Genomic DNA, 22,594 nt, shown 5'->3' on the forward strand with positions numbered 1-22,594 from the left:
GCAGACAGAAGCTGATCAAGAGTGGGTTCTTTGTTTGCAGGGCTTTGCACATGCTACACCCCCGGCCCCCCCTTTTTAAAGCAGCAGACACTTATGTTTGAACTTCACACAAAATGAAGACAAGCCTGCTGTGGTTGGAGGTGGGTGGGAATCTTGCCTTCCTGCCATCTTTGTCCCCAAGGGCTCTGGTGTTGAAGGTTTGGTCCCTTGCCTGTGGTGCTACAGGGAGGGGTGGAAGCTTTAGAAGGTGGGGCTTAGAGGGAAGAAGTTAGGTCATTGGGGCGTGTCCTTGAAGGGGATATTGAGACCAGGGCTCTTCTCTTTCTCTTCCCAGCCACCAAGAGGTGGGAGCCTCCTCTTGGCTGTGCTCTCACCATGATGAGCAGTCACTACAGGACCTGCACAAGAAGGACTGAAACCTCTGAAACTTTGAGCCAAAATAAGCTTTTCCTCCCTCAAATTGTTGATGCCAGGTATTTTGTGATAGTGACAGGAAGCTACTGATGCAGCCACCAATCTTATTTCCCTGGAATAATCCCCAGCCCCCGCTATCGCCCCAGCAGTGCCCGCCTTGGTGTCTCTGTGAACAATGAGGGTTCGGTTTGCAACTCCTAGTTACCCAATCCTTCCTGTGTACCTAGGTGGTTTCCAGTCCTTTCTGGCTAGTGCCACCAACAGAACACTCTGTATACATCCATGCTGGTGCTTTGCATTATTCTAGAGAATACATCAATGGCCTTTTAGGATCTGTCAGATTCAGTCAGTTGTTCAGGAAACTGACGAAGACTGGTCAGGAAGAACTCTACTCCATCTTGATCCCCAGGGAGTGGGCTCAAGAGTGAGGAGGCTTGAAAAGGGCAGGCTGGGTCAGCCTGTGTCAGCCGAGGGGCTGGGGCGGCTCCCCGCAGATGAGTGACAAGGAGCCCACTGCACTTACCTGGTTAATCATGCAGGTGTCCAGCTCCTCTTTGGAGAAACTCCTTTGTCCTCTTTCCTTGCTCTGCCAAAACAGAACAGGACAAAACCTGAGACACTGAAGATGGGGCATCTACCTGGCTCCTAAATTCTTCCTTTAGGGGGTGCTTTCTGGGGAGCTGGTCTCCTGTATTGATTGTGGTATGTCTCCATGGGCCCCAGACTGTTCATTGTACTTGCAGTGAAATAGAGGACCGCGCACCGCGCATCGCGATACGTTACTATTCTCCACGTAACACCTGTGCCTGGGGAGGGCGTGTGTCCTGCAGTAGAAGTAGTGCCGTCACACTGGGTGGGTTTGACACCAAGACCTTTCCACCACCCACACCAGGATGCTGGGAAGCTGCGTCCAGGCCCTCCCTGGAGTTCCACCTTGGCCACTGCAGCTAATACTCTGGCCCATTGGGATAACTGTCAGGCAGGGTGGGCGTGTGGTGGAATCCATGTGTCTGTGCCCAGCCTCACCCGGTACCACATGAAGATGGTCTTGAAGGCGTTTTCGTTGGAGCAGGAGCCACAGGCCATAGTGATGAGCTGGGTCATCCCTTTGGGAGCCACCTGCAGTGAGGGAGCCAGCTGTGAGCCCAGGCCCGGGGACCCCTGCTGCATCTGTGAGGGGGCTGTGCCCTGGCTCCATCACCCCGTCACTCAGAGGCCAAGGACGGGAGGGATGCCCGGAGGGGCCGGGTTGGGAGGGTGGACTCAGGCTTTTCCAGAGGCAGAGGAGAAGCCCAGGGGGCCCTGAGGCCAGCAGAGGGGACAGAAGGCCAGGGAAGCCCAATCTGCACCTTCTGATACAGCTGCCACCCACAGACACCGCACCCTCCAGGTGGGAAGTCAGGGTCCCCGTGACTTCAATCCTTGTAGCAACTGAAACTGAAAACCCAGGAGGACAGGAGACCTCGGACCACGCTCCTATCAAGGACAAATATCACACTGCCCGGTTCCCTTGGTCTTGCCCACAAAAACTCCTTCTTTCCTTCAAGAGGAAAATTGGAAATGATCTTTATGGAAGAACAAGATTTTGGAAGCAGCTCCCCATTCTCCATTGCAATCCTTGCTGCCCCTGACTGGACCACCCCAGGACAGCAGGTCGGGAGGCGGAGGTGGGGTTGCAGAGTGACAGGATTGTCCCCCCACCCCACCCCACTCACGGAGAGCAAGGACTCTTGGAGCTTCTCCACGAAGTTCTCTGGAGGCAGGATGCCCAGCGCAGGTCTGTTGATGAAGGTGCTCTGCAAAAGACCAGGGACAAATGGTTACTTCCCAGGGCCGACCTGTGTCCCTTTCCACCTTTCCACAGGTGATGGGTTCAGTGGGCTCCACAGGGCACTGCGGGCTGCTGCTGTTCTGTCTGGGCAATGACACATTTCCCTGCACTTCAGAGTTCACGAGGCTGCTCTGGATTTGAAGAGGGCGTTCCTTGGTTGTGCTCTCCGTTATAAGATGCTGCAGGTGGGAGGTCTAGGTGAAAGGTAATGGGATCTCTTTGTACTATTTTTCGCAATATCCTGTAGCTCTATTATTTTAAAAATGCCATCAGAATGGGAAGAAGGAGAGTGACAGGTGACATCCAGGATGCAGAGCCCTGGAACTCCCGTTCCCAGCTGGAGGGCCAAATGGTGCAGCTACCTGGGAAAGCAGTGTGCTGGCTTCCTGTGATGCCCCAGGGCATCGTCCTGTGGCCCAGCAACCCGCCCCAGGTGTTTACCCAGGAGAAGAGGAAGCGCACACCCACATGGAGACAGGTGTGTGCACCTTTGTGGTGGCTTTTATTTCCATTTACCCCTAATTGGAAACTATTCAAATGTCTCTCTGCTGGGAAGAGGGGAACAGCTGTGGCTCATGCCCACCACGGAGAATGACCCAGCACCATCAAGAATAATGCACGGGTTCGGGCGACCACGTGGAGAAAGCTCAGAGCCGGATGCCGAGTTAGAGGTAGAAGCAAAGGGCTGTGCGGTCTGTGTTTCCATTCGCATGACATTCTGGAAAAGGCAGGCCATGGGGAACAGAACAGCCATTGGTGGGCTGAACCAGCTGGGAGGGGATGTCTGGGGCAGGGCACTGCTCTGTCTGGTGTTTTTAAAAGATTGGGGTAAAGCCGGGCACGGTGGTGTGTGCCTGTAAGCCCAGCAGCTCGGAAGGCTGAGGCAGGAGGATCGAGAGTTCTACTTGGAATTTCCAGGTAGAACAGAGGCCTGATGTGGGGGTCTCAGCCTCAGCAACAGCAAGGTCCTCAGCAACTCAGTAAGACCCTGTCTCTAAATAAAATACAAGATAGGGCTGGGGATGGGGCTCAGTGGCCGAGTGCCCCTGAGTTCAATCCCTGCCTCTCTCCAAAAAAAAGGGAAGAAAGTGGCCTGCACTGCTTGCTTGTGGGTTGGGAGGACACCCCCTGTGGCTCTCTCTGCAGCAGCACCAGGCCAGGTGGGGCCGTTCTCCTTCCCAGGGAGGCAGGATGGGCCCGGACCGAGTGCACAGTAAGCCCTGGGGAGAAGCGTCACTGCACCATGGGGCTCACACCTGGCCGTGTGGGCAGGGCCTTATGCATGCCTAGCTGACCCTGTCACTTGTGCTGACCAGAAGCACGCGCTGTGCCTTGGAGGAGAGCGATGCCGCAGAGTGAGGGGCAGTGTGTGCTGAGCCAGCGGACTCACAGTCCAGCTCGGCAAGCAGCAGGTGTCGGCTGCAGGGGCTACTCTAGGGGCCCAGGAGGGGCCTGAGCTGGAGACACACAGCAGTGGGCCCACCAGGAGCCAAGCCCTGCATTTCCTGGGGAAGTGGAGTCGGGACAGTCTTGGGGGTCCCCAGTTCCCCTGGCAAGCGCGGGAGGAATCCGGGAGGGCTTTAGTTTAGATGGACAGACTTATTCTAAAATACGTTTGATTACAAAAGCAGGGTTGTCCTGGGATTTGGGGACTTCCTGGGTACCTCTCTCTCTCCCTGACATAATCAGTGTAATAAGCTCAATGCAAATCCAAACAGTGACATCACTGTGTGGGGAGGCTCAGGGACAGGGAGGCTCCAGAGATCATTGTCCTGGTGGCTTTGGGACTTGGCTTGGGTCACTAGAAATTGTGGCAGATTCATACCTCTGTTGCTTTTTCTGCTCTGTGACTATCCAAGTGGGTCTCAGATAATTCCTGGGGGGGAAATAAGCTTCCCCATTGTAGAGTTAGCAAAACTGAGGACCAGAGAGGTCAAGCAACTTGTCCTAAGATGCACTGACAGAAAGGGACAGAACCATGACACAGACCCAGGTTTGCTCGCTTCAGGTGCCACTCCCTGTCAGACATGCCAGGCAGCCTCACCTGGCGATATTAATAGTTCTGGGTACGAGCTGGCTTGGCACAACTGGAGACCTGGGCTTGTCTTAGAGTCCTTCCTAGTTTGAGCTGTTCATAGGGCTCCTAAGAAATCTGGTGCATCATGAGAGTAGGGTGGAAGCAAATTGCCCTCACTGTCACAGGCTGCAGGGGACGAGGCTCCCAGAGGGCAACAGGCAGGCTGGCAGCTTGACTGCTTACTGCCTATCTGGGCCCAGGAAAGCTGTGGGGGTGGTGTTCTTGTTCAGCAAAGCGTGGCATTAGGAGCAGAAGGTATCTGGGACATCAGGTCTCAGAATCAAACGAGGGCAGGTGTCTACAAGCCTCACTATCAGTCAGCAGTCTTAAAGGGCAGCATGGAGAGAATGGGCTTTGGTTTAAGTGGTTCTGCAACCCCAGGCGAGTCACTTAACCTCGCTGAGCTTCAGGGTCTTCATCTGCCCAAATGGGGACAAGGTGTTTTTAAGGAGCTATGCAGTGACATGGCATTCAGAGAATGCTCAGTCTCAAACAACTGTGCAATTGGGAAGGCCTGGCAGTCACAGGTCTGTGTCCACAGTACCTGGCCAGGGACCCTTTCCTACGTTCATCCCCTGCGCAGGGAAGTCAGATTGCTGCTGTCATTCACAGCACTGTGACTGTGCACATACAAAGCCCAACAACCCTTGCCCAGCTTGTGGGCAACACAATGAGATGGCCCTGGTGACATAAAAAATTGTAGCAGGGACCCACATTTTAGATCCAGGGAATGTGGTGTCATTTTTGCAGTCACCTGACTTCATTACGTTGGAGTCTCAGGGCGGTGCTGCTGGGGTGCAAGAGGGCTGCTGAGCTCCTTCGCACCTGAGCTCCTGATGGTCTGGCAGGAAACTGTCATGAAATACCGTAACCTGAGTGCATCTCCACTGGAGAACTGTCAGTGGGCAGCCTCCCAGCCTGACGCCTGCGTGCCCTATGGCGTGTCGCTATTCGGAGTGGTGGTCAGCTAGTACTGCTTTAAGACTTGCTGGGGCTCCTCTCAGTGAGCTCCACTCAGGGGCCCTGCAGAGCAACTACTGCAGCTGGGATAAGGCGGTTCTCACAGGAGACCAGCGCTGGCAGGAGCAGGACTCAGGGTCACTGCTGAGGTGCACGTGTCAAGGAACAAGCCCGAGGGAGAGAGCAGAAGCCGGTCACCAAGGGCTCTGCCCTGGAAGCAGAGGCCTCTGCTGCCATGTGAAGGTGGAGACCCTGGGAAGGGTTCGTGTGCACACCCGAAGCTCAGCTCGCAGGGTGCTTGGCGGAGAGAGAACAGAGGCGGGAGGGGCTGCTGGAGACAGGAGGGGCAGGAGCAGCCCTGGACAGGGGAGGGTGAGAGGGGGTGGGCTGGGGAGCTCCTGGCGGGGACAGGGCAGTCCTGCGTGAATCGGCCTCCCTGGGCCTGGACCTCATGCGATGCTGGGGAAGATCCTTCCTCCGCAGGCAGCTGACACTGAAATGTGTTTGACTTGTTTGTTGACGTGCTTCTCTGAGCACCAACTGCCGCGCAGCTGGGGTTTGCACAACACAGGGAAACAGAGCCCGCTCACCGTAAACAGCCCAGCCTGCCCCGCGCCCAGCAGACACCATCCCTGGGACCCTCCTTCCTCGGCAGCAGCCCTGCCCCTGTCCGCTAACTGGAGGCAAGGTGTCCCCAGGTCCCTCCCGCTCCCTGCCAGGCAGGGCCACCATTTATAAGGAGGGAAGGTGCTTCTTTTTGACGGTCTTCAGTTTTGTCCTTGGAAAGGGAAGAACGTGTAAGACTGAGGTCCCGTGAGGGTTGGGCTGAGGTCTTCCCGGCCTGCCTTGGATTTATTTTGGGGACTCAAGCTGTTTGTCACATGTGGAAGAGGATGTCCCTCTCTGGGGCAAATGAAAACCCCAATGACACTCCGTGTTGGCAAAGGAATAGGGACAGCATCCTTCCCACATTGCTGGTGGGAGTGGAGATGGGAGCAACCAGCTGGGAAAACGGGCAGGATTTGCTGAAGCTCCACCCAGACACCACCCAGGCCAGTGACTCCAGGGTAGCCCGAGGACCTGGGAGGTGTGCCTGCCCACAGGCGCAGTGGCAGGGAGCTTCGAGAGCCTGGTCTGGAGCCCACCACATGCCACCAACAGCAGGATGGGTAATCGACTGCAGAGTATTCACAAGTGGGATTATAGCCAGGAGGATGGACAGTCTCGGCCACACAGGACACCCCCAAGATGAGTCGCTCAGACATGGCTTTGAGTGGTATAAGAACACACTCCTGGCCACGGAAGCTGAGATGGTCCAGGGGTGCGGCTTTAAGCCAGCTAGGTCATGGTCATTTGTCATGGTAGTGACGGAAACAGGACATTTCCCCAACCTCAGGATGGAGAAGAACTGGGAAAACAACGTGGGTGGGTCGTGTTCGTAGGGGCACGATGGCTTTCCAGCCACTCCCAGGGCAGACGAGCCCTCTACTTCATGGGCTCTCAGCCAGGTGTGCCTGTGGTGGCCCTGGCCACGTCTGCAGATACTTTGGATCAGGGAGGCACTGAACACCCTCCAACACACAGCTGTCCCCACAACACAGAACATTTGGCTCCCAAGGTCGCAGGTACCGAGTTGAGAGCCCTGCTGTAGAAGGTGCCTGAAGACCACATGGCTTCCCTCAGGCCCTGGGTGTTACCAGGGGATTGGGTGCTTGCTCACCAAGTCATTCCCGGTGCCTCAGATGAGCTCAATAAGTTTTTTTCTTTTTTTGGTACTGGGGATCTAAGCCAGGGGAATTTAACCACTGAGTTCCACCCCCAGCTCTTTCCATTTTTTATTTTCAGACAAGGTCTTGCTTAGGGACTTGCTAAGTTGTTGAGGCTGGCCTTGAACTTGTGATCCTCCTGTCTCAGCCTCCTGAGCCTCTGGGATTACAGGTGTGCACCACGGTGCCTGGCTCAATACATTTTTATGGAATGACAAATGAATGAAGAGACTATTTCTAAAGACACCAGTATGGCGAATGGCCACACACAGCTGGTCTTTACTCAGCGCAACAGGGAGACATACCACGTTTTGAGGCTGCTGGATGAGCTTCACCAGGGCGGGATGGCTGTAACCTGGGGAGACAAGGGCACCATTAGGGATGAGCACCGTTAGGGATGAGACTCCCCAGGACTCTCCCTCCCCTTCCCCTACCTGGCCTTCAGCCTTGTGACCTCTTCCCATGTCAAAGGAAGACGACAAGATTCCCAGAGCCCTGACCACTGACTCTGAATCACTCGGCTGGGAAATCTCCTACACCTACCCCAGGCCTAGATTCCGATGCTCATGCAGGTGTGAGACCCACTGAACCAGACAAACTTCAGAGGAAGTGAATGCAAGGTCAGGGCAAATCTCAAGACTGGGCCAGGAGAGGTTCAACAGGACAGACGGCCCCGCCGTTTCCCCAGGGCCCCCTGGCTGGGGTGGCGTCAAGGTGGCGCTCTGCTAGGGACCTGAGTGAAGCAAAGGCAATCTGTGGGCTTGTTCTCAGGCCTGTTTCCTGTCCAGAGAGGACTGAGGATATCAACAAGGCCCAGGGTGCTCTGTGATCCAGCGAATGCTCTCCTGAGAATCTATCCTCCATATCTGGATCTTAGATGGGACCCTCTATATCTCAGGACTTGAAAGCAACCTAACATCCATCGATAGCAGACCAGGGAAATAAACCACCACTCATTCATGGGATGAATGGCTTCCAGTGTGCCCAGGCTATTACAGAAAAGCGTGAGTTACCTGTGCTGAGTCAGAATAACCCGAGGTCTGCTGCCAAGGGCAAAATAGGAGGCAGGACACAGGTGTGCTCATGCACTTCTCGCTAGAAGAAACCAGTGATAATGGGAAAGAAATATGGGATGGGCTCAGACTTGGGAAAGACACTCCCTCAAGTAAAATTTTAAAATAAAAATATTTATTTATTTAAATGAAAAAAGTTGAGACAGGTTCTCATGAAGTTGTTAGGCCCTCTCCAAGTTGCTGAGGCTGGCCTTGAATATGTGATCCTTCTGCCTCAGCCTCCTGAGTCATAAAAACACAAAAATTTTCAAAAAATATTTATTTCTCTCTCTTTTTTTAGTTGTAGATGGACACAATATCTTTATTTTATTTATTTATTTTTATGTGGTGCTGAGGATCAAACCCAGGGCCTCACACGTGCTAGGTAAGTGCTCTACTGCTGAGCCACGGCCCCAGCCCCACAAAAAGTTTTTTAAAGTTAGTCTAGAAGGGTTATTCCTGTGTGGCCATGTTAACTTGAGTAAGGCTGCTTTGCTCAGGGGCCTTTAGAATGAGACGTCTCCGAGGTGCTGCTGCGGTTTGGCCTTCCTTGGGGAGCTGATCTGGCAAGGACCCTCTCTTCTGGCCGCCTGCCAGTCAGTACTGAGAGAGAGTACGCGTCACACTGGAGCACTGGATGGCTGCAGGGTCTCTCAGGAAGAAGCACTCCACACCTGACCTCTTTTTTTTTTTTTTTGACATGTGTTTCTAAAAATCCCAGCCGTCAACCTGATGGACATGTCCTCATGTTTGTGTGGCTCGAAGCCTGAGAAGTGGCAACAACACCCCTGAGACCCGTGGTGACACCCCTTCACCCTTCTGCCTCCTACAGAGCTCCCTGACTGTGACGATCCTGCTCCACCAGCCCCAAAATACTTTGCGGCGACAGGTGGACCCCACGGGTCAGAGAACTGGCAGGAGGGAGTCTTGGAGGAGCCCCACGGTTATCACACCCTGTTCTGCTACTGGGGCCACCAGGTCTTGACCGCACTCTTCCGGGGCTGGACTGTAAAGGACTGTGATGCGATGGGAGGACGGGGGGTAGGGGCTTAGAATGGGTTCTGGGCAGCCCTGGGGCCTTGGGCACCACCAGGCCAGGGAGGGTGAGGAGGGCCAGCCTGTGCCCTGGTGTGAGCTCTCCACTCCCAGGTGGGCAGCTGTGCCCTGAACACGCCTTCTGCACACTTGGCTTGCGCCGTCCTGTGGCCTGGGATGGCCCCCTTTCCCTCTTGCCTGAGACCTAGGTGGGACCCCCTGCTAGGAAGCCCAGCTGACAGCGGCAGCCCGTGCCACTCTCCTCTTCCCACGGAGTGTGACACCTCTGTGGTCAGCATTGTCAAATGCTGCCTGAGGACAGCATCCCAGACCAACAGGATAAAGCCCCACACGGACATTTTGACAGAAGCAGAAAAGCATTTGCCAAAAACCAATGTTTTATGATAAGACACTATCAAAATTTATGATAAACTGGGAATACAGATATGCTTGATCTCCCTGACACAGGGTCCCTCCCAGAGCCCACAGCCGCGTGGATAGTGAGAGGCTGCCTCCCCTCCCCCGCCCAGGTTCAAGGGCAAGACTCCCTCCTGCCACTGCTGTTGGACATCGCATCAGTCAGTGCACAGGTGAGAAAAGGAAACAGCATTCAGACTGGAGAGGAAGAAGTAAAACTGTCTCTTTGCAGATGGATGGCATGATCTTGTGCAAGTAAAGCCTAAGGAATCCACTAGAAACCTCAGTGCCAGCGAAGGCACTCAGCATGGCTGGGGAAGGCAGGATCAGTGCACTTGAATCACGTGTTTTCAAACACTTGCCATGGACGATCAAGAATGAAATTAAGAAAATATGTGCTGCCTGGCATTGCAGTCCGACTTGTCTGCCCCCCATAGAGTGGCACTTCTTGAACACTGTTGGTCGAATGAATGAAAGCTCCTAAAACACAGCTTGATCTGGCCCAATAACCTTGACAAACATTCTCAGAAACTTCAGGCTTTATGTATAAACTTATGGAATATTAAAAAGAAAACATATAACTAAATTCCCATTTATTGAGCACCAACTGTGTACCAGGCTCTGTGCTACATACTTCATATGCATGATCCTATTGAATCCCAAAGGGAGCCCGCCGTGAGCAAACATTGTCAGCTCAAAGATGCAGATGGAAGCAGAGAGACCCAGAGAGGGCAGCAGATGCCTGGCTCCTTGTCCAGAAGCAGGCTGTGGGTCCTGTGTTCTAGCTGTGGGTCTCCTCCTCCTCCCTTCACGTCCACCATATCCACCCTCCCTCCTTTCATGACAGCTTCTGTTAATGGAGCATCTACTACGTGCAGGGGGCTTTCTGTTCATTACTGCTAATCCTGGCAATATCCTGGCAGGAAGGCCAGATCTGCAGGAGGAGGGGGCACTGAGGTCTGCGGTGTGTTCAGGTCAGTTCATTTTAATTGAATGCATGAATCACAGAGAGGTCCAGGGACACAGGCCAGAGCTCACAACTACCTGCGTATGAGGAAAGACTACCCAGTGCCTCTTAGAGCAGGAGTAGACTTTGGAGAAATAATCCCTGGTCTGAAAGGATCACAATTTTTATTCCACATCCTGCTCAGGTCTGAAAATATGCCCCCCACCACTCCCAATTCCTATGCTGAAATCCTAACCCAAGGTGGTGTCAGGGGTGGGGTCCTCTGGGAGGGACAGGGGTGGGGGAGCCTTGTGAGGGGAGGAGTGTCCTTGTAAAGGAGGCTCAAGGGACCTCGTTTGTGGCCTTCCACAGTGTGGACCCAATGAGAGGTGCTGTCCAGGCATCAGGAAGTGGCCCTTGTTGTGCACCAACTCTTGAGTCCCTCTATCCCAGACGTCCACCTTCCAAACCCTCAGAGATCACTTTTGGCCTTGTACCCGCCATCGGGGGTCTATGGCATTTTATCACGGCAGCCCCAATGGGCCAACACACAGGCCTTGTACCTATTTTCTTGAAATCAATTCACTTTTTAACTGAAATGCATTTGCTTTGAAAGGAGGCCTCCCATCACCCAGCTGCAGGCGGAATGCAGTAGGAACAATCTGTCCCAGCCGGGCTCTGGGTCTAGGGCCTGTTGTCCTTCCTAATAGAGATCGGCAGGTGTTAAAGACCTGGCATCACCCTGGGGACATTCTCCTTGACAGACATGCAGAAGGGCCAGAGAGACTTGAAGAGCATCGTGGTTTCCCTCTGCTGGCTGTGGAGACGGGCTGGCAAGTGAAGTAGGGACAAGGGGACAGTTAACACCCTCCAGCCTCCTCCCTTCCCCACCCGGAGGCTCGCCGGGCCGAGGCTGGACAGCGTGCGCACTCAAGGACGGAACGCTCTCTGGTTTTTTCCTAATGTTTTGGCCAGAGGCCTTTAAGCTCTGACTCCTCTCCCCGCCGTGGGGGGTCGACGGCTTTCTGATGAGCTCGTTCCAGGTAAACCTCATCAAGCCCAGAAGCTGCTTGTCTGATTGACTCCTGTAGGAGGAAGAGCAGCAGAGCTGGCCCCTGGTTAGGGGTGTCCCACCCTGGGCCTCTAGCCACAGGGTGGCTGGCAGGTGGCTCCCAGCTGGCTAGGAGGTGGAGTTGTCAGGTCCTGTCCTGCCTCAGCCCTGGACTCTCTGTAAGGTACTGGACAGACCCTGTGTCCCCCTGAAACCTGGCAATGATGTAAGGTAGAAATGATGTTCAGAAACCCTGTTATAGGACACTGAAGCCATTTAATGAGACAGCATTGGGTGCCTTAGCGATACACCCGGCAGACAGTGAACTCTCAATTAGCATTAGCTTGGAAAAAATCATCTCAAAGACCACAGGCACGGGAGGGAAGGTGGCTAGGGAGGGACCACTCGGGACCCTAGTCTTTCCATGAAAGCTGCAGGCCTGATCCTATGCCCTGCACATACTGATGTCTGGGGTTTCAACCTGAGGGAGCGCTGGGGATGGGTCCCAGGGTCATGGTTAATAAATGAGCCAGGATTTGAACCCAGGATGAGTCCAGAGCCTGTCTCTTGCACCCCACACAAACAGGAGATGTGGTTTGGTGGGTCTTGGAATCTAAAATGTTTTTAAAGGCTGAGGCACCTTGAATGACAGATGTTCCCAAATAATGAGTCACCTGTCTACTGTCTGATCACATCTTCATGGGAAATAGACAGGTTTGAGGAAACAGGCTGGGGACGAGAAGGAGGTGGACACCCAAGGCTGGGTCTCGGGGGAGGAGGGGGAAAGGGCCGAGGAGCGCAGTACCTCCCCACCCCTCCTGCTGTAGACAAGCCAGCTTCCTCTGCAAAGGGACAGGCTTCATCAGACACAGTCCATGGGCCACTGAGCACCGCCGGGATCCATCAACCAAAGGAACATTACCCATCCAGGCTGCAGATAGCCGCCACTGCGTTGGCACATTAGCCCTGTCTCCCCACGGCCGTGCTGTGCAGGCGGGGAGGGGAGTCTGGAGGCAGGTGCTGTGGGCATCCACCGAGGTCCTCCCCTCCCAGCTGCTGTGTGTGCTGGCTGACAATGGCTCCAGCTGCCCCCTCCCCTGGAAGACTGCCCTGGCTCCATGGCAGCCGCTTTGCAAGGAGATTGCCCTCGTCCTCCCCCAGGCAGCTGATGGGCAACTGATTGGCCAGGGTGCAGAAAGACAGCCCTCTGGTTCCCGTCTGGGGTTCAATTGCTCAGAGTCCCCTGGAGTCAGGCTCTAGGGTTTTACAGCAGAGAGTCCTCATTTTTAGCTTCCCCCTGCCCTACATCGTCCCCTTCCTCTCATTTCCCCTGAAGGCTTAGCAGATGACCGGAACACCACTCCTGAGTCTGGCTATTCCTCCAGGAATCCCAGACCAAGACATGGGTCTGTGAACACCTGCCACAAACACAGACTTGGTTCACCGCCTAGCTGGGGTTCCTTTCCAAGCTGCCGCCTCTCCAAACTTTCTTTTCCTATCTGCAAAGTGGGGATGTTAATCCATACCTTTGGGGGTGTGGGGAGGGGTGGATGAGGAACGATGTGCTCATAACACGCCCTCTGCACACTACTGCCTCCTTGCTTTGAGGGATGGGCCTGGTGGGAGGAGCATCTAAAGCAGAGGGCTGAGGGCAAAGGAGGGAGGAAGGGAGGGAGAGAGGAAGGGAGGGAGAGAGGAAGGACATCAGAGGACCGATTCTCCAGCTCTTACCTATGGGGATAGAGGAGATCTGGGAATAAAGATCCAACATGCGGTTGCCGTCCACATCCACCAGGTAGTTACCTCGGCTCTCTTCGTAGTTGCAGAAAAAATGCACTGCCTCTGCATTCTGGGGAAAGAAGAGACTAACTCAGGCTCACAGCAACCTCTGAGGGCTTAGTCTTCAGAAACAAGCCTGAATCGGTAAAGTCAACTATGTTCTGCCCATCCTGTGGACATGCAAGGCGCTTCTGGGTGCTTCTAAGGCTGCATTTCTTGCTCTGGGAGTAACTATGTGGGTGGCTTGCTTTAATAGTTTTTTAAAGTTGTGACTTTTGTATTTTGTGAATTTTTCTATATATGTTTCAGATATCACAATGAAAAAGACTGAAATATAAATCTAACACAGAATTCCAAGAAGTTAGGATATATGTAGTAAACCTTACAGCAGCCACTAAGAAAACTAGATATAAATAGTGAACGTTAAAGAAATAAAAAGGTTATGGAGGAAAATATTCATTTGATGCATACCCCTGCTCTAAAGCAAAACCAACCCATCAAAAACCAGTAAAATAAAGATGGAGGAACAACAACAACAACAACAAAGTACACCAGACACATGGAGAACAAAAAGTGAAATGGGAAGTGTAAATACAGTTATGTGTGAATAGATTAAACAGTCCAACCAGAGATCAAAGATCGTCAGACTGGGTGAAAAGAAGCAATGGCATGCTATCTAGAGGGGACATACTTTAGATTCCAGACTATAAATAGGTTGAAAGTGAAAGGATGGAAAAGATATATGATGCACACAGTAACCATAAGAAAGCCTGACGGGCTTATGTTGGAACCAGACAAAAACAGACTAGAAAACAACAAGAAAAATTTACTACAGAAAGACATTTTATAATGATAAAGGAATAATCCACTAAGAAGATACAACAATTATAAACCTATTTGCACCAAACAACATAGCCCCAAACCCATGAAGAAAAAATGGACAGAGTTGAAGGGAAACAGTACCCCTTTAAATAGTTGTGGACTTCAATACCTAGCATCCAATAAGGCTAGGACAGCTAGGCAGAAAATGAGCAAGGAAATAGGAGACTTGAGCAACACTCTAAAAAAGCAGCTGTCCAACAAACGTCAGCAGGACATTGCACCTGGCAGCCCAGCAGATGGCACCTCCCCCTGAGGCTGGCAGGGAGACTTCTCCAGGGCAGACCACATGCAGGGACACTTCTCCAGGGCAGATCACATGCAGGGACACTTCTCCAGGGCAGACCACATGCAGGGACACTTCTCCAGGGTACACCATGGCAGCTCATCCAAGATGTTCAAAACATTTAAAAGGGTTGATATTGCACAGAATGTTTCCCAACCACAAAGGAATGGAATGAATAACAAAAAATTGGGAAGTTCACAAAAATGTAGAAATTAAGCAGGATGTATATAACCAATGGGTCAAAGAGGAAATCACAAGGGCAATTAGAAAACAGGTTTAGAACAGAGTCAAGCCTAGCACAGAGTAAGCTACGCCCCTCGGCTGAGAGGTGGTGGAGAAGCAGCCAAGCCGCGTTACCTGGCCCCACTCACCTGAATGACGTTCAGCTGCTCCATCAACTTCTGCAGGGGAGAAGGACAAGGGCGTCAGGCAAACACACTCTTGCCAGAATGGCTCGGAAATCTGTCCTGTTTTCCCCTCTCTTGCCAGTACCATGGTAGTTTATTAGTTAGTCATCAATATTATAAATAATTTAAATTATTTAATATAAATAGTTGGCAGGAAACCATTCCATTACCCAGTTAAATTACAACAGGTGAGATTTAGAGACCTGGAATATAAAAGAAACTAAATATTTAACAAAAAATTTAAGCTGAAGGAAGGTATTTATCTAATGTCCTCCAAAACATGGATTCCTTTTTTATGAAAAGAAGAAGAAGAAGAAGAAGAAGAAGAAGGGGAGGAGGAGGAGAAGGAGGAGGAGGAGGAGGAGAAGGAGGAGGAGGAAGCAGCCTTTCACACTTCATTAGGAATAGAAAATAAAATCAACTAAAATATTATTTTGCCTATCAAATAACCATTTGTAATTATAATCCAAACATTCCAAAAACTCTACGTAGAAACTGGGAATTAGAAATTGTTGCTTTGATATGACAAACATCTCAGTTCCAAAAGTAATTCAACATAAAACAAACTTCAGCAATTAATGTTTTAAAATTATATATTTCCATGCAAAAATATAAAATAATATTACTGACAAGAATATGAGAAATCATTCTAGTGCTTTGCTATTATGAAGTTGGGATCCATCTCCCGATAGAAATATGTATGATGAAGTCTCTCCTTTTGTTAGCAAGACTCTCTCCCAATTAACTAATCACTTATACTCATACAGAGATTTCTGAATCCATAAAAGAGTTACAATGACAATAGGTGTATAGACACTCCAAGAAAAATGACTGGAGAAAATCTGCAAGATCTACAAAGAAAAGATAAATTTGCATCACAAAGGGTTATGCCATTGTTCTGTGCCTCCTTCCTTATCCTTCAAGTTCAAGTTCAAGTTCAAGTTCAAGGCTCTGAACATCTAGGCCCCATGCCTATATATTGCCACATTCTTCCACTGTTGTTGATGTCCTGTCCAGCCTTTGACTCTAGACCCAGAGCACAGAGTCACAGGCTGGCGAGGACATCAGGTGGAAGTACCCGTGAGCCTGGGTGGAGCCCAGGCCTCAGCAGACTGAGCACAGGGGAACAAGCCCAGTCCAGTCTGCTGGAGGGTAGGACACATGGCGCACAGCCATGCCACTGCAGTGACCCCAGGTGAGACTACCCTGCATCAGCCCACGACCAGCTGTCCCCGGCCTGGAGGGGAGTCAGCGGAGCCGACTGCCCAGCCCCCGCATAGCCCCAAACACAGGAGCCGTCTGCCTGCTGTGTGCTCCTGGGCTCCTGCAGGTCTGTGGTGCAGCATTATTGTGGCAGCAGATAAGGACCGTCTCTTGGAGCCTTCCTTATCTCTTGTGTGGAGTGGCCTAGTTTATTTTAATACCCGTCTCTCCTAAGGAACTGTCAGAAGGCAGCCAGCGAAGGCCCCTGAGCTCCTCTGTGTTCTTGCTTCCTGGGTCCCCCTCCCTCCACCCCCACAAACCACTCAGATGTGCTGGACTCACCCGAGACCTTGGGCCTGGGACCTCTGTCTTCATCAGTGGCCCGTCATAATCAAAGTCAACGTCCACTTTGGCTGCAGCTTGACTGATGTATCTGAATCCTGCAGCAAACAAAGAAGAGACCCTGGTGATGAGGGTCTGCCCCAGCAGATGCCCAAGGTCCCAACCGGACCTCAGCCTTAACCTGGCCAGCTGCCCCACAACGCTCAGTCAGGACAGAGCTGGGCACTGCAAGAGCACCCAGATGTCACAAATGGGAAAAGTCAGTGTCATTGAAATTACGTGCAAACAGGCAGCTCCTGCCCTAGTGCAGTGAGGGTGAGTGGACACCAGATCCTGTCCCTTAAGGAGATGTCCTCTAAAAGTATTCATAGAGTATTGTCTATGGCCACAATAAAGGAGCAACAACCTAAGCGTGCACGGCTGGAGGGCAGCTAAGTACAATCAACATAGCCAACCACCACATGCAATATTTATGCCACTATTGTTTGAGATAGAAATTTTGAATATGAATGGATTCAGGAATGCCCAATAGTATTAGCACATGAAAGATCAATTATAAGAATTACCTAGATTTTGTAAAATTTTAGTCACCATTTAATCCGCCTCGGCTCTACCTGGGTTGGGTAACTCTTTGGTATCCCATTTGGCACTGTAGGGTGCTCAGGGGCACCCTCAGCCACTGATCACTGCATGCAGGTGTCTCTGTCCTCAGCTGTGTCCCAGCTGTGACGATCAAAACGACCCAGAAGGGAACCTGGGTGTAGTGACTGCACCTGGAGTCCCAGCCAGTCAGGAGGCTGAGGCAGGAGGGCCACTTGAGCCCGGGAGTTCAAGACCAGCCTGGGCAACTAGTGAGACCCCCGTCTCAAAAAAGAAGAAAAGAAAGAAAGAAAGAAATCCACCAGGAGAGAATAGTTAAGTTTCTAAATCAAGGTGGCCCCCAGGTAACAGATGTTTTCTGTTTTAAAAAAAGTCTTTGTCACAAGTCATTTGTCTGGAACCATTTCACATTGTTCATGTACTGTAAACTCTCAGAGGGTGTTACGTTCCCGGGTGAGTCACTGAGGTGCTTTGGCTCAGTGTGTGGCTGAAACACAGGGGGTGGCCTCAAGCCCGCCCTGCTCATCCCTGAGTGAAAGGCAACTGGCTGGACCCGGATAAGGGTGGAAGGACTTGGAGTGGCCCTCAGGTTCCGTCTCTCTCTTCACCTGCCTTCCTGGTTGTGCTTGCTAGTTGAGAAAGCCTAGCTCCTCTTCCTGGGGCAGCCTTTGTCACCATAATCACACCAGACGAGGGGATCAGCAGACACTTTTGATAAATCACCCGGGTGATGCCATTTCTCCCGTGAGCGTGCACATACATGTAATAGCTCTATCTCTTCGTCTCCGCTGCACAGAAGAGGAGACCAAGGTTCAGAGAGGTTATAGGAAAACGTCAGGGGCTTGGATGGAGCTCAGTGGTGCAGAGCTTGCCTGGGTTTGGTCTCCAGCACTGAAAAGGGGGGAAAACCCCGCCAGGATTTCATGCACGCACACACACACTCACACAGATAGCGTGTCAGACCACACAGCGCCACGATTTTTAGGAAACATTTAAATTCATTCTTCTTTTTCTATGATTGCTTTGAATATCAAAGTTTCTGAATTAATTCCACAATATAATGCAGCCTTTTGAACATAAAGTCTAGTTAAAAAAACAGCACGGCACTGATTTAAGCATGAAGAAAACAGCCTTTATTTTCTTCTGTTTGATCTTAAAAAACGAAATTCCTGAAGAGTCTATTCTGCTAGAAGAGGGTTAAAGGTCGTGGGGTGCACGGATGCTCTTTTTACATTAACTGTGTCTCCTCCCTGGTGGAACTCGGGGTTGCCACACAGCTTTGATACCAATGTGTCCCCATAAAGCAGAGAGGGGTGTTTTGGTGAAGATAGTCATTCACCAGCGTTGAGCTGTTTCCTTTCTAACGAAGGGGACAGGTAAAGCATTCACAGTGAACTACTGACCCCACGAGGACAGAGTCCTTTATGTTCCCCAGAAACTGTCTTGGTGTCAGGTTGTAGCTCAGGCTTCTTGGGGCCTGGGGTGGGAATGTGGGGCAGAGGGTGAGGCAGGGTGCACCAGAGCTGCCCTGGGTGGGTCCTGGAAGAAGGGCCGGGGTGTGGAGCTGCAGACGGGGGACCCGAGGCAGACAAGCAGGAGGCAGGGGAGCTGGGCAGAGCGGCCAGGACCAGCCAACAGGGCTCTGGGCTGCGGGATGCTGGGGCCCGGTGCAGCACGTTATGAATTATGGCGTCAGCTTCTGCCGCATGCCAAGTCTTTGTGCGCAGAGGAAGGAGGAGGGCAGGGGACTGCCGGGCAGAGACCCTGAAAGTCAGAGCCTGATAATTTGTTGGCAACTGGGCAATCGGAGAAGGGGGGAAACAGACAGAGTCAGCCCTACTATGTGCTAGGCAGGCCCCACCCAAGCTATCTCCTGGGTGGGAGAATCCACAACTCCCTGGATGAGGACCAGAGTGATTAAGTGTCTTCTCAAAATCACCCAGCTAGTGAGTAGCAGAGCCAGGTGGGGACCCCCAAATTGACAACCCCGGTATTTCTCCCCTTCCTTCTGTGTTTCATTTTGGCTTTTGATATGGAAAATGACCAAATGACACTATAATGAATGTTCTATGATAATGACAAAAACGCCACACCCCATAAGAGAACAGAACAAAGTTTGGAGCCTCATGGAAACCTTCCCTTGAACTCCCTCTATCAAGTCACACGAGCAGATGTCCTGTGTGTGTTGTCCCATGGGGTGAATGTCCCAGGAATTATCCTGAGTGGGCGACGTGGACTGTCCCTCTTCATGTCCTAGAAGGAGACACCAAGGCTCACAGAAGCTGACTGATTTGCTAAAATTTAGCTAGCAAGTGGCTGGGCTGGAGATGAGTCTGCTGCCCTCTTTCTTGGATACTGTGAAGGTAATGGATATTTTTTTGCCTCTTTCCTTTCCTTGACCTTTGAAATGAAACATCTGCACAAAACAACCTACTTTTCCCAGGGAAAAATCATTTCAGAAGCACAGAGAAGCAACGAGAAGCAAATTTGCAGTAACATGGAATGATCTGGCTTCATTCATAAGTAAAAGCACACCGGGAAGGCAGAGGGGTGTTGTTGGGACAGGAGACGGACACAGGTCAGCCCTCTGGGTCAGACAGTGAAGGTCATGGCCCTCTGTGCCCACACCAACCCAAAGAGTCGATTCTTAACTCCCACCCATAAAGCAGCCACTGAGCATTTTCAATGTCCTCTCAATTTTATCACTGAGAGAATGTCACTTTACAGAAAGGCAAAGATCCTACAGGTGAGTCTGGCTGAACCCAAGGTCAAATCCAGCTGGAGCTGTTGGCTCTGACTTTCTTTTTAAAAGCATCTTATATGCCCCTTATATGCTCTCGCGTGCTCGTTGAGGATACGATGCTTTGAATTTTCTACCCAGACATGACCCCTGAGGCCTAGTCTCCTGACTCTGTACACTATTTATCAATATAAGGTCAAAATTAAAAAAAATATTTTTTCACAAAATGATGGTATTGGGGACAGTCCCTCCAGCCGCTAGCCACCATCATGTTCCTGGCTTCACGGTGCCCTGTGGGTCGAGAGGCCACAGAGAAGGCTCCCACACCGCGAGGCCAGACAGCCTGTGGCTCCCACCCGGCGCCTCCCAGGCTCTACGCAGGCGGCCGCCAGCTCTGGAGCTGCACTAGACGTCTGAGCATCAAGGGCGGAGGGTAACCTCCTGTCGGCAGCCCCCAGGGACTGAACCCAGCCCCTCAACTGTGAGCACGGGTCACCTCAGGCTGCTAAACCTGCGGCCATCGTCACCACAGGGCCTGGCACCCGACTGGCTCCCCCAAGCCTGGCTCAGCCACTTGTTATCCCAGGGCAAGTCCCCGAGTGTCTGCATTTAGGTCCTTCTGCCGAGGGGCTGCGATGGGGGCGGGAGGGTGAAAACTAAGCAGGAGTCCCGTGGGCTTTCCATCAGAGCCCTGTCCCCCTGTCGCCCGCCCGAGGTGCTGAGGCACGCGGTCGGCTCTTTCCCAGGACTGTTCCAGCATCTTACAGAGCACAACTCTGCGCTGCACACTAGGTAGGCCAAGTTGAAGGCCAAGAGGAAAGGCCAGTGTCTCGCTGTGTGGCTTTCTGAACCTGCACCGTGCGCTCAGAAGGATGTGACTCCCCCAGAACACCCACAGGTAGAGCGGGGACTTGGCCATTTCCTCTCCGTGCTTGGGGCCTTGTCCCTGTGCTGCAAAGTGGGTGTTGGGCACCCCCCCCCCCACGCAGACACACAGGAAGTGCTTTCACGGGAGCCGTTTCTTCCGAGGCCAGGCACCTGTGAGACAGGCAGCATCTCTGTGCCAGGAGAAAACAGGCTGGGGCTTGGACTCCAGGTCAGGCCCGCCCGGAACTGGGGCTCCTATGAGTCTTAACCCAGGACCCTTTCCACGTGCCCCTTTGGGAGGGCTCAGATGTCCTTGAGAATGACCTTGAGAGATGGTGCCACGTTGCCCTAGGCTGGAGCCCCAGAGGAGCCCCAGAGGGGGTGCCCTGTGCAGCTGGCATGGCACGAGACCTGCGGTCTATGCCCAGCAGTGTTGGGTAGGTGAATGGATGCCCTGCCGCGGCTCTCCCACTGGGACACACCGTGCCTGGCCCGCCTGTTCTTGGGTTGGGATCATTTTAACACACTTACGGGTCAACATTAATATGCTTCTTTTGTAAATACATGAAACAAAAACTGCCTCAGAGCCTGCTAATGACCCCTCAGACCACCAGGCTCAAGGAGAATCAGGAAAGACAGGGACATCGCAGACCAGCGAGGCCAGACCCGGGGCTGGCTGTGAACATGGGCTGTCCTTGTGAAGGCACAGGTACCAGGCGCTCTGTCCCCAGGGATGCTATTGGGAGGCGGTGAACCTCTAAGAGTTGGGGCTGGGGGAGGTTCTAGGTCTCTGGGGTGCTTCCCAGGAGGAGTTGAGGCAGCTCTCGTCCAGCTCTTTCTGCTTGCTTGGTTGTGATGTGACCATTATCCTAAGGTGCACTTTGCCACTGTCACCCACCGTCCTCCATTCGCCATCCCCTACAGGGCCTTTGCTAGACTAGAGTCTGCACCATGCCATTTGGACATTCAATCTCCAAAACTGTGAGCTAAATAAACCTCTGCACTTCATAAGTAGCCCCCATCCGATTTTTCATCATAGTAACAAAAAGCTGATCCCTATACCTGACAACGAAGGCAATGTGGGAAACTAGGTTGACCCTGAGACAGAGAAAGGCATTAAAGAAGCACTGGTGAAATCTGAGCAGAGATCTGGAGTCTGGTTAGTGCTCATGTACCAGTGAAGTCAAGCCCTTGTCCTGGAGCATAGGAGCAGAGGTCCAGGCAGGACAGAGTGCAGGCGCAGCAGCCAGACTCAACGCAAGCCAGGTTGTGCGTACCTGTCCCATGGGGCAGGTGCAGACTCCTGCTTCAGACCTCCCTCAGCCCCCCACACCCTAAGCATCCAAGATCCACTGACTTCAACCTCTCAGGGGCAGGAAAACCGAAGTGGGGCAGACCCAAATGGAAATTAACATGAATTCTAACCAGTAACGTTGATACTTTCCAATCCTGACTAGCAGACATTCCAACCAAAACCGTCTCAGGTGACTCATTGCAGTGATGCAAAGCTGACGAATGTACTAACTACTGCCCATCATGGCCTGGCTCGGCTGGCATTAAACACGCTCAGAACACTACCATCAGCCTGCAGGGGTGCCAAGGCCCCCAACGTGAAGCCTGTTTATAACCAAGTGTCGACTCTCCTGTGATCCATGGAATCCTGTACCGAAGGTGAGCAATGGGGTGGCTGTCTGGTCGCTCACCCAGGATGCACACGGCACAGAGCACACGTGACCTGGAGAACCTGCACCGGGCTGAAATCAAGGGCCATGTGATGGGGATGCTACAGCCACAGGCCATGGATGGCTGCCATTGCCACCGCCCAGCTTCACTAGAGCCTGTCACACTGCATAGCACTCAACGGGGAAGAGAGCAAAGTTCAAACCCTGGTCCTTTACCCACAGTGTCTCCCCGCCCCAGGACCAGGTCTTGCCAACCTGCC

The 22,594-nt window shown here is 52.3% G+C and overlaps 1 protein-coding gene across 1 annotated transcript in view; it reads right to left on the minus strand.

The window, feature by feature from the left end:
- Abat (4-aminobutyrate aminotransferase) overlaps positions 1–22,594 on the minus strand; it is a 74,279-nt gene that overhangs the window by 10,909 nt on the left and 40,776 nt on the right. The window contains exons 3-9 of the mRNA XM_076839814.2: positions 16,446–16,543; positions 14,865–14,894; positions 13,281–13,398; positions 7,354–7,403; positions 2,130–2,210; positions 1,441–1,533; positions 938–1,000 (exon numbers count right to left, since the gene is read on the minus strand). Of these exons, the coding sequence (XP_076695929.2) occupies positions 938–1,000; positions 1,441–1,533; positions 2,130–2,210; positions 7,354–7,403; positions 13,281–13,398; positions 14,865–14,894; positions 16,446–16,543 (533 nt within the window). The remainder of the gene's footprint in view (positions 1–937; positions 1,001–1,440; positions 1,534–2,129; positions 2,211–7,353; positions 7,404–13,280; positions 13,399–14,864; positions 14,895–16,445; positions 16,544–22,594) is intronic.

This window comes from Callospermophilus lateralis, chromosome 19 (assembly GCF_048772815.1).
Source record: "Callospermophilus lateralis isolate mCalLat2 chromosome 19, mCalLat2.hap1, whole genome shotgun sequence".
In the NCBI taxonomy this organism is placed as follows: Eukaryota; Metazoa; Chordata; class Mammalia; order Rodentia; family Sciuridae; genus Callospermophilus; species Callospermophilus lateralis.